General features: G+C 50.7%; 1 protein-coding gene across 1 annotated transcript; it reads left to right on the top strand.

Annotated features, from left to right (window-relative positions):
* Window positions 1-411: 411 nt before the first annotated feature.
* UAP1L1 (UDP-N-acetylglucosamine pyrophosphorylase 1 like 1) lies at window positions 412-15759 on the top strand. Its single transcript, XM_083158656.1, has 9 exons — window positions 412-864; window positions 4384-4588; window positions 5858-6033; window positions 6216-6388; window positions 9914-10107; window positions 10580-10720; window positions 12553-12738; window positions 12857-12923; window positions 15081-15759. Exons 1-9 carry the CDS (start codon window positions 576-578, stop codon window positions 15156-15158), a joined length of 1509 nt encoding a protein of 502 aa, XP_083014782.1. The 5' UTR covers window positions 412-575; the 3' UTR covers window positions 15159-15759.
* The last annotated feature ends 1967 nt before the right edge of the window (window positions 15760-17726 follow it).

Genomic DNA, 17726 nt, shown 5'->3' on the forward strand with positions numbered 1-17726 from the left:
CTCTGGGTGTGAATCGGGACCTTAGGGCATCGCCGCATGCAATGCCGATGTTCACAAAGTCAGCACAAAAAGCACATGCATTTGCACACAAAGGCGCTGCTTCTATTGGGATTTACGGTACCAGAAATTACCTGGAGTGTTTTTTTTCCCAAGGTGGCGAGGCACAAGCATACGAGCTCCCGACACCTGTGAAGGTTCTGACCGGCCCACGGGCCAGTCAGTCAAAGAAAAAGGGTGGCCATTGATAGATAAAACCATCGATAGTCATCCATCATGGCCATTACTTTGTACTATCATCATCGATGCCAGCCACCCCAATGTCCATCCCCATGCACTGTGCTTTGTGGTCAGCAGCAATTTTTTAAACAGAGAAACCGCAGCACGTGACACAGGCTCCGGACCCGCCCCCCTAAAGCCAGTCACGCGCCTCTCTCCGCCCCCCCCCCCCCAGTGCTTTAATAGATGGTACCCGGACTTCTCGTCTCCATAGTTACCGCGTCCAGTCCCCATACTACCGTCCGGATCCCCCCGCGGTCCCAGCGCCGCCGTGTGATACCATCAGTGACTTCCCCGTAATGGAGCCCGGCCAGGAGATTCGGCAGAGGATGCAGGAAGCCGGCCAGGGGCATCTGCTGCGGTTCCTGGAGGAGCTGAGCCCCGGGGAGAGGGACGATCTGCTGGGGGAGCTGCAGCTGCTGGACCCCACCGAGCTCCGGGAGCACTGCCGCCGGGCTAAGGAGGCTTATGTTAGGGAGAGCAGCTCCCCGCAGCGCCTGGATGATCAGATGCGCCCGGTGCCTGCAGAGTTCCTGGGCAGCGTTAGGAAGAGTCACCCCGAACAGCTGATTTCCTGGGAGGAGGGAGGTGAGTGCTCTGCATGTTACTATATCCCACCAGTATGTGCTATCCCATCAGGTGCACAGTGCTCCGCCCCCACCTTCCCCAGAGTCACACCGAACAGCAGGTTTCCTGGAAGGAGGGAGCTCTGCATGTTACTATATCCCCCCAGTATGTCCCATCCCATCAGGTGCACAGTGCTCTGCCCCCACCTTCCCCAGAGTCACACAAACAGCTGGTTACCTGGGAGGAGGGGGGTGATAGCTCTGCATGTTACTATATCCCACCAGCATGTGCTATCCCATCAGGTGCACAGTGCTCTGCCCCCACCTTCCCCAGAGTCACCCCGAACAGCTGGTTACCTGGGAGGAGGTAGCTCTGCATGTTACTACCGGTATATCCCCCCATTATGTCCCATCCCATCAGATGCACAGTGCTCTGCCCCCACCTTCCCCCCAGGGTCACCCCGAACAGCAGGTTACCTGGGAGGAGGGGGGTGAGAGCTCTGCATGTTACTATATCCCACCAGCATGTGCTATCCCATCAGGTGCACAGTGCTCTGCCTCCACCTTCCCCAGAGTCACACCGAACAGCTTGATACCTGGGAGGAGGGAGCTCTGCATGTTACTATATCCCCCCATTATGTGCTATCCCATCAGGTGCACAGTGCTCTGCCTCCATCTTCCCCAGAGTCCCACCGAACAGCAGGTTTCCTGGGAGGAGGGAGCTCTGCATGTTACTATATCCCCCCATTATGTCCCATCCCATCAGATGCACAGTGCTCTGCCCCCACCTTCCCCAGAGTCACCCCGAACAGCAGGTTACCTGGGAGGAGGGGGGTGAGAGCTCTGCATGTTACTATATCCCCCCAGTATGTGCTATGCTATCCCATCAGGTGCACAGTGCTCTGCCTCCACCTTCCCCAGAGTCACACCGAACAGCAGGTTTCCTGGGAGGAGGGAGCTCTGCATGTTACTATATCCCACCAGTATGTGCTATCCCATCAGATGCACAGTGCTCTGCCTCCACCTTCCCCAGAGTCACTCCGAACAGCTGGTTACCTGGGAGGAGGGAGCTCTGCATGTTACTATAACCCCCAGTATGTGCTATCCCATCAGATGCACAGTGCTCTGCCTCCACCTTCCCCAGAGTCACACCGAACAGCTTGTTACCTGGGAGGAGGGAGCTCTGCATGTTACTATATCCCACCAGTATGTGCTATCCCATCACCACAGTGATTGAGGCACAGTGCTCTGCCTCAACCTTCCCCAGAGTCACCCCGAACAGCTGGTTACCTGGGAGGAGGGAGCTCTGCATGTTACTATATCCCCCCAGTATGTGCTATCCCATCAGGTGCACAGTGCTGTGCCCCCACCTTCCCCAGAGTCACACCGAACAGCAGGTTACCTGGGAGGAGGGGGGGTGAGAGCTCTGCATGTTACTATATCCCACCAGTATGTGCTATCCCATCAGATGCACAGTGCTCTACCCCCACCTTCCCCAGAGTCACACCGAACAGCAGGTTACCTGGGAGGAGGGAGGTGAGAGCTCTGCATGTTACTATATCCCCCCAGTATGTGCTATCCCATCAGGTGCACAGTGCTGTGCCCCCACCTTCCCCAGAGTCACACAAACAGCTGGTTACCTGGGAGGAGGGGGGTGAGAGCTCTGCATGTTACTGTACCCTGTAGCATGTCCCATCCCATCAGGTGCACAGTGCTCTGCCTCCACCTTCCCCAGAGTCACCCCGAACAGCAGGTTACCTGGGAGGAGGGAGCTCTGCATGTTACTATAACCCCCAGTATGTGCTATCCCATCAGCTGCACAGTGCTCCGCCCCCACCTTCCCCAGAGTCACACCGAACAGCAGGTTACCTGGGAGGAGGGAGCTCTGCATGTTACTATAACCCCCAGTATGTGCTATCCCATCAGGTGCACAGTGCTCCGCCCCACCTTCACCAGAGTCACACCGAACAGCTGATTTCCTGGGAGGTGGGAGCTCTGCATGTTACTATATCCCCCAGTATGTCCTGTCCCATCAGGTGCACAGTGCTCTGCCCCCACCTTCCCCAGAGTCACACCGAACAGCTGGTTACCTGGGAGGAGGGAGCTCTGCATGTTACTATATCCCCCAGTATGTGCTATCCCATCAGGTGCACAGTGCTCTGCCCCCACCTTCCCCAAATCACACCGAACAGCTGGTTACCTGGGAGGAGGGAGCTCTGCATGTTACTGTACCCTGTAGCATGTCCTATCCCATCAGGTGCACAGTGCTCTGCCTCCACCTTCCCCAGAGTCACCCCGAACAGCTGGTTACCTGGGAGGAGGGAGCTCTGCATGTTACTGTACCCTGTAGCATGTCCCATCCCATCAGGTGCATACTGCTCTGCCCCCACCTTCCTCATTCACCCCATCCTCGTGGGGAGCGGGATGTAGTAAACTGAAAACACAATAAAAACTGTATCTTATTTTTTTTTTTACTGAATGTTCAGATGCACTAAAGCCCCACCGCTGGGGTTTCACTGCGGAGGGTTCTGTGTAACCCTATAGAAGATTATGGGCTTATTTTTGTGACCCCCCCCCCCCTCACCTGCAGTCCGTCCCGAACCAGTAACTTCCTCCTCCCTAGCATCTTCTGGGTGCAGGGAGGAGGAGCCTGGCAGGAGGGGGAGACCCACGGGGATCCGCTCACCCGCCCCCCACAGTTGCTTGGCCCTATGTAAATGATATGTATCCAAATAACAATCTGCACCATAATAATTACCATAAATCACAGTGCTCCCATGTAACGTAGTGCACCGCAGCAGAGGCATGGTAGTGCCAGCGTGGAGCCTGTCTGCAACTGATCCCTCCCTCCTTGTAGCCAGTGCCACTTTATCCGCTTTGTAGGTCCTACGCAAAAGCCATGCACGGGGCCCCTACACACCCATTCACGGGAACAAATCCAAACACGCCCCTCCTGTGGTTCTGCGCCGTCTCTCTACAGGCTTCCATACAGTGAACGGCTGTCAGCACTCTGATTGGTGCATAGCGCCAGCCGTCCATCAATCGCCACGTTGACAGCCATTCACTGTCTGGCTGTGAGGCAGTTAAAGAATGCTGCACTCTGATTGGTGGATAGCATAGTGCAGGTTGACAATGGGTTTTTATAGTGCTTGAGCCCGAAACCTGGCACTGACGATTACCGTCGACTGCCAACATTCGTTCACATTATGTCCATGTAATAATTCAGTGTAATTACTCCACTCCTATCGCTATTCTTCCCGAACTTCACTCCGTATTACAGCTATTAGATACATTTGAGGGTTGAAATCTCTTTGCTGACCTGTGATGTGCGGCTGCTGTCTCCCATGTTTCCTTCCTGTCATTGTGCTCTGTGATTTTGCAGTGCAAGAAATGTTGGTGTATAGTGGGATAGATAGAAATACAAGGAAACGAAGATTAAATATAAGTTGCATTAATGTAATGCATTGTTGGGGGTTGAATCAATTGTATGAAATATTCCACTGTTGTAATACATGAAAGCTACAATTATTTTATATTCCAGGACTCCGCGCCATCTCCGAGAACAAGGTGGCTGTGTTGCTGCTTGCCGGAGGTCAGGGTACTCGTCTGGGTGTGACGTACCCCAAGGGAATGTATAGTGTTGGTCTTCCCAGCGGTAAAACATTGTACCAGATCCAGGCGGAGCGGATCCTCCGGCTGCAGCAGTTGGCTGGCGAGAAACATTGTACAAAGTGCACTGTGCCATGGTGAGTGCGGCAGTGTAACCGGTCCTAGTGGTCCCTGATACAGGCAGGACAGTGAGTGCTGGGTGTCCTAGTGGTCCTGATACAGGCAGGTCAGTGAGTGCTGGGGGTCCTAGTGGTCCCTGATACAGGCAGGTCAGTGAGTGCTGGGGGTCCTAGTGGTCCCTGATATAGACAGGACAGTAAGTGCATAGTGTTCTAGTGGTCCCTAATATAGACTGGACAGTGAGTGCATAGTGTCCTAGTGGTCCCTGATACAGGCAGGTCAGTGAGTGCATAGTGTCCTAGTGGTCCCTGATATAGGCAGGTCAGTGAGTGCTGGGGGTCCTAGTGGTCCCTGATACAGGCAGGTCAGTGAGTGCAGGGTGTCCTAATCGTCCCTGATACAGGCAGGTCAGTGAGTGCTGGGTGTCCTAGTGGTCCTGATACAGGCAGGTCAGTGAGTGCTGGGGGTCCTAGTGGTCCCTGATACAGGCAGGTCAGTGAGTGCTGGGGGTCCTAGTGGTCCCTGATATAGACAGGACAGTAAGTGCATAGTGTTCTAGTGGTCCCTAATATAGACTGGACAGTGAGTGCATAGTGTCCTAGTGGTCCCTGATACAGGCAGGTCAGTGAGTGCATAGTGTCCTAGTGGTCCCTGATATAGGCAGGTCATTGGGTGCTTTGTGCCTTAGTGGTCTCTGATATAGGCAGGTCAGTGAGTGCAGGGTGTCCTAATCGTCCCTGATACAGGCAGGTCAGTGAGTGCTGGGGGTCCTAGTGGTCCCTGATACAGGCAGGTCAGTGAGTGCAGGGTGTCCTAATCGTCCCTGATACAGGCAGGACAGTGAGTGCTGGGTGTCCTAGTGGTCCTGATACAGGCAGGTCAGTGAGTGCTGGGGGTCCTAGTGGTCCCTGATACAGGCAGGTCAGTGAGTGCTGGGGGTCCTAGTGGTCCCTGATATAGACAGGACAGTAAGTGCATAGTGTTCTAGTGGTCCCTAATATAGACTGGACAGTGAGTGCATAGTGTCCTAGTGGTCCCTGATACAGGCAGGTCAGTGAGTGCATAGTGTCCTAGTGGTCCCTGATATGGGCAGGTCAGTGAGTGTATTGTGTCCAAGTGGTCCCTGATATGGGCAGGTCAGTGAGTGCAGGGTGTCCAAGTGGTCCCTGATATAGGCAGGTCAGTGAGTGCAGGGTGTCCTAGTGGTCTCTGATATGGGCAGGCTACTGCCTATATCAGAGAGCTGTGATGGGTCCTTGTCCTACGTACCCTATTTCTCTGTCCAGGTACATAATGACCAGCGAGTTCACACTGAACCCCACTCAGAAGTTCTTTGAGGAACACAACTTCTTTGGCGTTGACCGGTCGGACGTAGTCATGTTTGAGCAGAGGATGTTGCCTGCGGTTGGTTTTGACGGGAAGGCGATCTTGGAGCGTAAGAACAAGGTGGCGATGGCTCCAGGTATTTATTCCTATGACATAGACTGGATGTCACCTGCAGGGACGTTAGCCAATAACTCTGGTTCTTCTAGTCTCCCGGAATAATTGGAAAGATATTTACAACGCTGTATTCCTATGGTCCTTAATCTATAGCTTCCTGAACCCTATGTTGACCATGGCTCAGAAGATTTTTCTTCTTTCCAGATGGCAACGGAGGACTGTATAGAGCTCTCGCTGACAACCATATATTGGAAGACATGGAGGCACGTGGCATCTCCTATGTACATGTGTACTGTGTGGACAATATACTGGTGAAGATGGCTGATCCTGTCTTTGTGGGATTCTGTGTGTCCAAAGGCGCTGACTGCGGGGCTAAGGTTGGTGGTGTATTGTAGACTATATATCATGTCATAGACACTATGACTGGTGTAACCATGCCACCTCAGACCTAGCGGTGGCAGGGGGGAGCCGGAGGTGCAGGATCTTTGCACATTCCTTGCAGTCTGGCCATCTGCATGGAATCTGCTAAATACATCCCTTCAAAAATGGCCACTGCCTTGGAGAATACAGATGCTGGAGGTCCTACTGGACCTGTAGCATTCAGGGAAGGGCAGCCCATATATCTCTACCCGTAAGTGATGGATTTTGCAAGTGCAGGCGGGGCTGGGTACACTAAACCTTTTGCAAAGAGCAAGAAGCCCCTGGCAACGAGCATGTAACCCCTGGGGGGTGGGGGAGCTATAAACTTTTTTGGCAGGGGGTGCAAAACTTCTAGTCACACCACTGGACACTATAAGGCAGGCATGTCCAAACTATGGCCCTCCAGCTGTTGTGAAACTACACATCCCAGCATGCCTTGCAATAGTTTTAGCATTCCCTAATAGTAAAACTGTGGCAAGACATGATGGGACTTGTAGTTTCACAACAGCTGGAGGGCCATGGTTTGGACATGCCTGCTATAGGGTTACTTATGAAGAGTCAGGTTGTAAAACCCAACAGTTCTGAGCATATTTATGCCCAATAATTAAAAGGGTCATGATTTTACTAGATGTGTCTTGCTAGTCTAAGCATTGCCCTTTTAAATATCAGACATGCAAAAGCAGTCAGTATTTACCCTGCACAGAAAACATAAATGTATTTACTCCCCTTGCATAGCAACATGGGGGCTGATTCTGGTTCACACGGCATGATCCGAATTTGGCCTCTGCCCCGATGGTCGGGGTCTGTGCATGCGCAAACCCGACTGTGAACGGCCACGGAAAGGTGCTCACTTGGAGGGCGGGACGCAGAGAGGAGGGAGGGACGGGGGAGGTTACGGTGATGGGCCATGGGAACGCCCACCGTTTCATGGGGGTCCCTATGAAAACGATGGGCGTTCCCCTGGGAATGGATTGCTGATTGGGTGCCATCTGCAAATTCATAATTAAGAGACCGAGACGGGCTGATTGAGGCCGGAGCTGGCGTCACACACCCTCCCAGATCACGCCCGGGCACGCCTGCATTTTTACTGGCACAAACAGAAAACGTCCGGTTCCGCCCAGACACAGCGCTCCTGTCAGTCAAATAGCGACTATGGTAATGAAACCGCGACTACCTAGCGATAAATAATTTTGTTGCTATTTGCGGCTGTAAATGCGCCTTGCGGCCGTTACACAAGCGCTGTCGTTCGATAATCAATAAGATCGTGAATTCTCACAGCAGTCATCAGGACTGAATCAGGCCCCTGAATCAGGCAAAGTCGCAGAGTTCTAGTTGCCACACGTACCTGTCGGAAGGAAACTAAACAAAAATAATTCTGCCCCGTAGACCATGGACTTTGACTTTGCATAGCTCCCAGATTGCCAAAAAGATTATTTGGGCATTTATGTTGTGGTTTGATTTAAATGTTTTTTTATTACTGTGAAAATACAGAACTTACTGCTTCTGTCTTCTATACAACCTGACAATTGCAAGTAAGCCAATAGGACACACCTTTGAGGACTATGGGCGGGATGTACTAAAGGGAAAATGCGGTATCGCCACCTCTGGGTGGCGAAACCCTATAGAAGCCTACGGGCTTCTATCGCCGCCCGCGCGACCTCCCATCCTCCATCGATCTCCTCCTCCCCCAGCAGGTGTCACAGCCGGCAGGACATCCGGCTGCAGGGGGAGGAGGAGACGCCGGGGACACTGACAGCTGCCGGGATTTGACGGAGACCCCCGCACACCACATTACAGGTATCGCGTGGGTCTCCGTCACCGCACCCCGATGCTAGGCGCATATGTTAGTACATATGCGGTAGCAATCGCAGCGGCTGGGCGGCGAGGGGCGGCGATGAGTATTAATACATCCCGCCCTGTTGCTGGGAACTATTCACTTAGCGGTTCGCTCCACCCCCAATGCCGCCCTTGATAAGGAGTTATGCTTTGCATTACACACCCGACACATAATCCGTGATAAGCAGCCAGTCAGATTCGCAATAACGCATTACATTGTTAGTTTATCCCTTATCCCATGTGTTATTGGGCCTGATTCAGATTTGATCGTTGGGCTATGAATCTTTGGAGCCCAACAATCAGGAAAGTGCCGTCCTGCCAAAGTGGATCTTCACCCCTGTGCACGGCTGCCCCCCCCCCAATGGCCAGGCGCCACCTGCGGTTCCTGAGGCACACAGGGGTGTTGTGCACAAGTGGCCGCAACCTATTAATCATCTTCCGAGACCTGGGTACACATATGTACAATCGTCGGGCCGTTCTTCCGATCTGCGGACGAACGCCCGTTCGATTGTATATATGTGTACGCTGTCCCGATCCCTTCGTTGCGATCGATAAACGGCCAAAAACGCTCTTGGCCGTCCACGGTCGGTCGGTCGCAGGTTCTTTGCTGCTTAATATTCTTCCGACAGGACGGCTCCATATCGAAAGAAAAGTGACATGTGTACGCACGTTCGATCGATATGCAGCCCGTTCCTGCGATCATTCCTCCCAAAAGCAGCACGCCCATGTGGGTGTTGACTAGCTGCGTCATCCCTCCATCAGCGCAGCATGTAAACAACAGGAAGTCTTCTCCCCCGTACTTTCCGCGCCATGCTGTTAAAGAATATTCGTTGTGTGTGCATTCCTTTTGAAATAAATAATCGTTGTGTGTGCATTCCTGACAGATATAGTTATAGCAGCCAAAATACACGCACGAGCCTTCCTTCTCCTCAAGCTCATAATTAAAAAGGCCCAAATGCACCGATAGACGAACGAACGTACGTACGTATATCCAGTACAGCTAGCAATGATCTGAATAGTCACGGCTCTATTCACTGTACTACACGAACGATTCTTTGTTCCGTGATCACGCCTCGTTTTGGTATGCTCTTTTAATCCAGCCCATTATGATAATGTTGTGTACATTTTTATCGTGTGAATAGCCAGAACGGGAGAGTGTGTACGGTGGTACAATCTTTTTCTTGCGATTGTTTGGACGGGAGTACATCGGACGTCGCAAGTAAAATTGTACATATGTGTACGCGCAGATCGGTCGTATGTTTCGGACGGCCGAACGTGAATTCGGTCGATCGAACGGTCGCAAGAAAAATGAAATTGTACATATGTGTACCCAGCTTTAGTAGGACAGCAGATCTGAAAGCCTGGATTACTGCTTACTGATTACTACACCTGTTCTGGGGAGGGCTCACCGGGAACCCTCTCCGTAATGGCCACTGCATGTGCGGGCTGAACATATTGCATGGATGGGCTTTAATTAGAACCCCTGTCCCTTCTACGATACATGCCATCACAAATTGCCATGTGATTTTGGGGCCTAATAAATGGGCACGTTTTTTTAGATTCATTATATTGCACATCACAACAGATAACATAGCTAAGAGCGTCACCCTAGCATAACACTGACTGTGTATCTTCTGGCTGTCCAGGTGGTGGAGAAGGCGTACCCGGCTGAGCCCGTTGGGGTGGTGTGCCAAGTAGATGGTATTTACCAGGTGGTGGAATATAGTGAGATTAGCCCAGACACGGCAGAGAAACGTAACCCTGACGGCAGCTTGACGTACAATGCCGGCAACATCTGCAATCACTTCTTCACCCTGGACTTCCTGAAGAATGTGGCCAGGTCAGTGATCCCCATTGGCCTAACAGCCAAAGCTCCCCTGTAATTGTATACGCGACATTGTTACTCAAATACGAAGCGGCGGTATTTACCAGCAGTTGCGCAAGCCTATTTTACTTTGAGGATCCATCCAGTTAATGCGGGGATCTTGAGCCTGCAAGAGAATAGCTGTGCCACACACGTGCCAGGGGCAGGAAATAAGAAACAGGCTTACCCATACACAGGACTCGCACAGAGCATCAGATACAGACACAAAACAACCAATTTCACGGAAGCACAGTTCCATCCAACTCTAAGTAGTACAGACATATGCATACATTTGCATCGGCGCAGGCGCTGTATGCGATAACTCGCCATTTGCGTCCATGCGCGGAAATCCGCCCCTTTGTGTGCCATGGTAGTGCCAATGTAAAACATTTCTCAACATTTTACTGCTGGCATGCCCCACTCAGTATGTTCCTTCCTCACCCACCAGGACTTTCGAGCCACGTCTTGGATACCACGTAGCCATAAAGAAAGTTCCGTATGTAGACGAACAAGGAAACTTGGTAAAACCGGAGCGGCCAAACGGGATCAAACTAGAAAAGTTTGTGTTTGACGTCTTTCAGTTCGCCAAGTGAGTGACCCTCTCTCTGAGCGTAATTGTATGCTGGATACACAGAAGACCTTATTTCGGTGCGTTCGCAGCAGGGCTGTGTTCGTGCAGGGACCGATGTTGTTTTACTACGCGTTTCTGCGCATGTGCAGGGTGTGTGCACCCACGGCAAACAGACTGTTCACCAGGTGCAGGCACCCAGGACAGCGGGCGGCCCTATTAGCATACGGGAACACCCAGCTTTCCAATGAGAAAGCTGGACGTTCTCATGCTAATGAGGCCATGCGGCGGGCAGCGCACATCACCGGATGCCAGCTGCCCGCCCATTTCCTTCCCAGCGTGCACGTATATGTAAGGTTACTCAGAGCAACCTTACATATGTGCGTTCACCTTCCACATCTTTCGATGGTCGGCGACCATCGAAAGATGTGTGTGTGGATCCCCCTGCCCTGCGAATGGATGTTACTATGTACTATGTAACATTCGCATGCCCCGCACGTGAATCGCACCTGCGAATGAGTGGTGGCAGCCGACCATTCACAAGGCGAGGTTTGGTGGTTGCGAATTCGCATCCATGCAAATCAACCAGAATAGCCCCATAGACAGAACCAGCTGTTCAGTCTGAGCATCAAACAGCCTGGAAGTAAATGTAATAGGGTGCGAGAAGCCTGGAAGGGCGAGACGCGAGACACCAACCTGTGTTTCCTTGTAAAGGATTGACACTAATGGTGTGTACACACTTGTACAATGTGCATGAGATTTTAACTATATAGTCAAAATGTCATCTGGATCGCATGCAGATCGCACAGGTTTTAACCCTTGCGATCCCGATGCGCGTTCCCGTATCGCAGCCAGAAAGTCTTGGCTGCATAGACTATATAGTGCAGATCTGCACTATATAGTCTAAATTGTATGCAGATAGTCTAAATTGTACAAGTGTGTACACTCCATTAAAAAATCTGTGCATTCTCGCAAGGCGTCCCATTATGTTTACCCCTAAGCGGGGGTATTCAATGTTTGTTTCCGATAGTCGGCATCATGGCTAATTCAGCGCCAATTTGACCATCAGTATTCAATGTTCCGACTCACAGAAGCTTTCTGACAATCCGAATACACGTGGATTGTGGAAATGTATTAGGTCGAACATGGACGCCGGATTAGAAAATTAAACATCCCCCTTTCGACCATGCAGATTCCACTATTTACTAAGTCGAATCTGCCAGGCTTCATTGCAGTTGGCATTGTCCGCATTGAATACATGCGCCGATATTTCTGACTTCTGAACATCGCTCAGGACACCAGCATCTCCGTCCTACAGTGTAGGCCTGATTCAGGATGGCTCACCTAGCGTAAATTCGCTGCTTAGCAAGCGGGTAAATGCCACCTGCTGGGCGAGAGAACGCCCGCCCCCCTTTGCTGAGTGAATGCCTGCATACGCATGCTAATGGAGATGTTCACTTACGCATCCATGCACATGCGGCCGTAGAGGCGAAAGTTCATTAGATGGTCGCAAAAAAAAAAGACTTGACACCTCTGCGTTCACATGGGGACGCCCAGCGTGTTTCTGGGCGCACCCACCGTTTCCGTGGGTACACCCAGGAAACGCTGGGCCACCTCTGTGCATACACCTCAGTGAGTGTGAAACTTGCCGACGGCATTCTACACATGCGTGTTTTCGCCCATAAGCATGTGCAGACCCGCAACATTGGTCCCCGGACTGAACTCGGGAAAATAGCGAGCCAACCTGAATCAGGCCCTTTTATACAGTGTTTTAATTACTAATAAAGCAGCCATGTGGAACCATGTACAGCTGGTGTGTAAACCTGTAACCTCACTACTCTCTTATATCTTAGAAACTTTGTGGCATTCGAAGTCATACGGGAGGAAGAGTTCTCCCCCTTGAAAAACGCGGACACAGCGGACAAAGACACTCCGACTACAGCGAGACGAGCGCTCCTATGGCAGCACTATCGATGGGCGCTGAGAGCCGGTGCCAAGTTCACAGATGCTAGCGGCCATGAGATCGCAGTCAACTCTGGGTTAGTATGTAATGAAACGCGTAGGGTAATGGAACCTGTCTGACTGCCGTAGCAACAATGAGGGTTACATGCCATCCACCAGTCTCATCATTGTATCTCCGTTGCTTGTTATTTGCAGCGCTCCAGAAACGGCAGATCCGCCAGCGGTGTGTGAGATTTCCCCATTAATCTCATATTTTGGAGAGGTGAGTATTGTCATCTATGGTATATTGCTTTATGTGACCGATAATCAAGTGATTATCGAGTGATGGAGTCAACATCGTTATCAGGGCTGGTTAATTTTATCCTGCTGGCCAAGAGTTTTCTTAAGGTCCATAGGGGGGGGGGGGCGGGGGGTGCGGTTACTTTTTACCCAGGCCAGGGTCTGATGGAGGGGTTCAGGTCCCGACCCCACCTCCCTCGCTGCAGAGAGCCAGGCAGTGGGAGTAGAGAGGGCAGGTTGGTCAGTGCCGTGTGCTGAGCAGGGGAGAGAGGCAGCTGCAGAAGCAGTCTGTTCTCTCTCCCTGAGTTAGTGTCCCACCCGCCAGACTGCCGGCCGCCTGCAAACACAGGCCGCATCCCCCTGCTATTATCCTTTTTTTTTTTTACTTTCCTATCCGCGGCCTTATTGATATGTAGCATCCCTGATATTGTTAACTATATCTGCGGTGCCGCGGACGGAAACGAACCCCCCCACGGAGGCACCCGCCGAACATTCAGTCACTGACAATATTGTCAGATCAGACTACATGTACAGCCAATTAGGTTTATCGTTAACGATCCAGTGGAAACACACTGAACAATATACTTAATGATATTATTAACGATATAAAGATGGTTAGGTTGCGCCCCTCTAATATCATTAGGGATTATATAGGGCAGTGACCTAAATACTGATACAGGGCCGATTCTGATCTCTTTGCACAGGTCCAAATTCAGCCCCTCTTCCGATATTTGGCCTTCTGTCCACGCGCATAGGACCTTTTATTCAGGTCCGCTTGATCTCTAACCCCCCCCCCCGCCCGCCAAGTGAGGGGGCGGTTGGCGGCTGTCTAAGCGGCAGGCAGCGTTAAAGCCACATGCAGAACTTTGACATTCGCAGCGCTGCATGTGAGCCAGAATAACCTCCATAGTCTGTAATGTGAATGTGCGGGCCACCACTGCAGTCACCTTCACAAAAACTGTGGGCGCACCTATAGAAACGCTGGGTGGGCCCCAACGAATACAGGCGTTCCTCTGTCTGATGTTGGCGCCTGCCCAGGTTTTGCGAAAATACAAGTAGCCACTGTGCGATTCCTGGGTCACGTGGCGGCTGCGAGCATCGAGGAGGAGAAGTAACCATGGAAGGATTTCTCCTCTGTGTGGGCGCTAGCAGCTGGATGTGTACCTGTATGCATCCGTTCGCAGCCCCGCACATGCTTTTGTGCGTCCGGCGGGGCGGCGTTAACCTGCTCTCTGGGCTCCGAACACACGCAGCCCAGCGAGCAATTCTGAATCATAGACCCATCAGCCACCTTTCCTCATCCTCCCCCTGAACGCTGTGATTGGCTCCTGTAGGAGTGATGGGACGTATCTGAGGCAGGCCAGTTATTGATGTGGGTTTCATCATTATTATCCATTATTAACATGGCAACACAAGGGGGTCTGCAACGCGGTATAAAGTACAAAAGCGTTACACACAAGGAAAGAAACATGACTTATGGGTACACAATAGGCCGACGCACCGCTGTCTGGCTTGAAGATTTAGTGCATAGACGCCTTTACCGATCATTGTCCCGATGTGTTGTGCCCGATGACACAACTGGGCCGGGGTTTACATGGTAGATTTGTGATGCAGATTGCCCGCACACAGCGCGATGCGCTGACACATCTGCAGATATATCGGCCGTCAGCTGCGCTGCATGCTGATGGCCGACACGTTTATGTCTGGAAACAAACTCACTGCGATGTTACGTGGTTATTCTACACCATGTGACCTGAAGGAAGAGCATGAAAAATTCGGGAGATCACCCTGAAACCACCAAATAGTGGTAAATAAGAATGGATAACGGCAGAGAAAGCAGGAATGAGGCCATAAGCCTAAGAGCGCTTGCAAAATCATTTGATGATTCAATGAAAAATATTAATTGAAAATAGTCTGTACTTTGGGCCTGATTTAATATGGATTTGTGGAAAATAAATATCCCAATCATTAAAAAGGCTTATCACAGTTTCATTGGGGAAAAAATGGACTTTGGTGTGTGAGTAGAGAGTATTAAAAAAAAAAGTTAAAATAAAGCTTTATTTATTGGCAGCAGTGATATAATTGGTGTCCCGGGGTCAGCTGATTATAACGCTCGCTTTTTTTACCTCACAACGTGCAGGGCCTGCGTGTGCATCTGGATAAGCAGGACCTTTCGTCTCCCTTCATACTGGATGGCCATAGACTGTTGGGGAAGTGAAAGCTTGACGAGGAACATGCTGGACATGGCACAGATGTCACCTGCAGCCAACTCTGCGCAGACCTCTCACCTACAAAACAAAGACCACCAAAAATTGTGCCTTATAGTCCAAGTCAAGGACCGTTTACACGCACGACTGTATATTTCAATTCTGCAGCCTTGTTAATGAGACATTCTGCACTTATATATGGGATAATGCACCCCTGCTGTATATTATATGGGTATTAGAAGTCACCCAGGCTGTTTTTACACAGGTTACACAAATTACATAACATTTATAAGTACTGAGTAGGTGATGCATTATGCCGTATAATAAAACTAGATGACATCAGAGCTCACTTTTTATACCAATATTATTTCTAAGAATTAACACCTATATTTGTGTATCCTATCTGATAAAATGCTCCTCACCTCTATGGGGGAATTCGATTTTTTGCACACCAGCAGCCACTAGATGGCACCCAGCGGAGGCAATGCAAGTGTTTCTCTGTTCTAGCACACACATTGTTGATCTGCCATTTTGAAGGGCTGGGCTCTAGTCATAAAGGAATGATTTAACAATATAACTGTGATTGTTCATGAAATAAATACTTTTATACCACAGTGTTTTGCTGTTGCCTTTATTTCTGCTGCTCATTTACATTTTCTTGCTGCGCATCAGCCATTTTGTTTATCTGTGCTACACAGAGAACTAATGAGGAGAGATAATCTCCTCTCCTGTGGCACACCGGGAAATTCTCATCTGTCATTCATTGTATGGCCAACCTATAAATATTGCAGGTTTTTCTAACGTACACTAAATAATATAAAACTGTACCTGTCTGCAATGTTTCGAGGCATTATTTACCCTGCACATAAACAAAATAAACTCTCCCAAATCCAACTCTCTCTGCACATGTTACATCTGCCCCACATGCAGAGCAGCACGGTTGTGTCTACCTGAGTTAAGTCCTGCATACGGCGCTGCAGCAGTATTGCAGCGTTCATGCACACAGCGGCTAAAGTGCCGTTTAAAAAAAAAAATATTGGACGGTTGCAACCAAATCAGTCCAGCATCTGTTTTTGAACCTGAACAAAAGTTTTTATAGACTTGCTGGGACTTGTAGTTCTACCCATGCTGTAGGAAATTGATGCAATAGAATATGAATGCAACTAACAATTTCTTTCAGGAAGAGGTACCCAGGTGGTTGTGTAATAGGGTCCTATTTACTATGGGATCGCATATACAATGTGATCTGGGCGGGATCTACCACCCAGGATAGTATTGCAATATGCGACTTTACAGACAAATTTAAGGCAGGGGCTCCAAAAGGACCTAATTCTTGAGTTGATCTTCCAACCCTGTTGGTCTTAGCCATGCCAACCTATTTCATGTGTCACCTTTAGTGGTCGACCTAATGTATGTCGTTCATAGCATCGATCTAGTGACCATGGAGGGGATGCTCTAACATCCGCGCCCCCTTACCGCCAGCTTCCGCATAATTATGGCAAAGAACAGCTCTTGCGTTAAGAGCTGTCCTTTGCGGTGAGAGTCAGCAGGTCCCATGGGGACCCGGCGGCTCTCCCCTCCCTCCCTTACACGGCGCTGCTACTGCTGCGCCGGGCTCTCCTCCTCCCTGCACCCGGAAGAGGATCATAGTGCAGGGAGGAGGAGGTCACAGGTCCGGGCAGCACAGCTCTGTGCTGCCCGGACACAGGTGAGGGGTGGTCGGTGCGGGGCGGTGGTGGGTTTGCATTAGAAGCCCATAGGCTTTTATGGTAACCAGGCGGGGATGCGTAGAGCATCCCAAAATGCGATAAAAACCCGATAACGGGGTTTTTACCGCATTTTTAGTTTACAGAATCTCCCCCCTTATCCTGATACAATATAAGTTCGTGAGATCATTTAGCATCAGCTGTATTCACTGTTTAATCAGGGCCGGATTATAATGGGGGCCCCCTGTGGTTGGCATGTATTTTTTTTTAGCTAAAAGTTTTGTGCATGGGAGTGGGGTAGTGCTGCAGCTTCACCTATCTGCCAATGTGACAATGGCCCTTATTCAGATCTGATCGCAGTACAAATTTGTTCTCAAAATGGGCAAAACCATGTGCACTGCAGGTGGGGACGATGTAACGATGTAACGATGTAACATGTAAACTGGGAGTTATTTTGTTTATGGGCAGGGTTAATACTGGCTGCATTTCAACACATTCCAAAAGTAGCTCTCTCTGCACATGTTACATCTACCCCACCTGCAGTGCACATGGTTTTGCCCATTTTGAGAACAAATTTGTACTGCAATCAGATCTGAATAAGGGCAAATGTGACTGATTAATGGTGCTGAGCATCGGGATCCAAGGCACACTGGCCCTTATTCTGGTTGGTGCGGTCAGAGCCGCACACGGGGCTCCGACCGCACAAACCAAGGGCCGCCCACCAGACGGATCGCCACGGCCGTCCTTACACGGACGGCTGGCGATCCGCACAAAAATGGTGGAGGCGTACGCCTCCACCATGGTGGGAGCTGCCCCCTGCATTCGATGGTCGTCGACCATCGAAGGCAGGGCCGCACGCCGCGGCAGCTCCCG

This window comes from Crinia signifera, chromosome 9 (genome assembly GCF_055691185.1).
Source record: "Crinia signifera chromosome 9, ASM5569118v1, whole genome shotgun sequence".
Taxonomy (NCBI): domain Eukaryota; kingdom Metazoa; phylum Chordata; class Amphibia; order Anura; family Myobatrachidae; genus Crinia; species Crinia signifera.

Coding starts and splice junctions, on each gene's coding strand:
- UAP1L1 (XM_083158656.1), top strand. CDS start 576: ATGGAGCCCGGCCAGGAGATTCGGCAGAGGATGCAGGAAGCCGGCCAG. Junction 12,739..12,856: donor GAGATCGCAGTCAACTCTGG/GTTAGTATGTAA, acceptor TGTTATTTGCAG/CGCTCCAGAAACGGCAGATC. Junction 12,924..15,080: donor TAATCTCATATTTTGGAGAG/GTGAGTATTGTC, acceptor CACAACGTGCAG/GGCCTGCGTGTGCATCTGGA.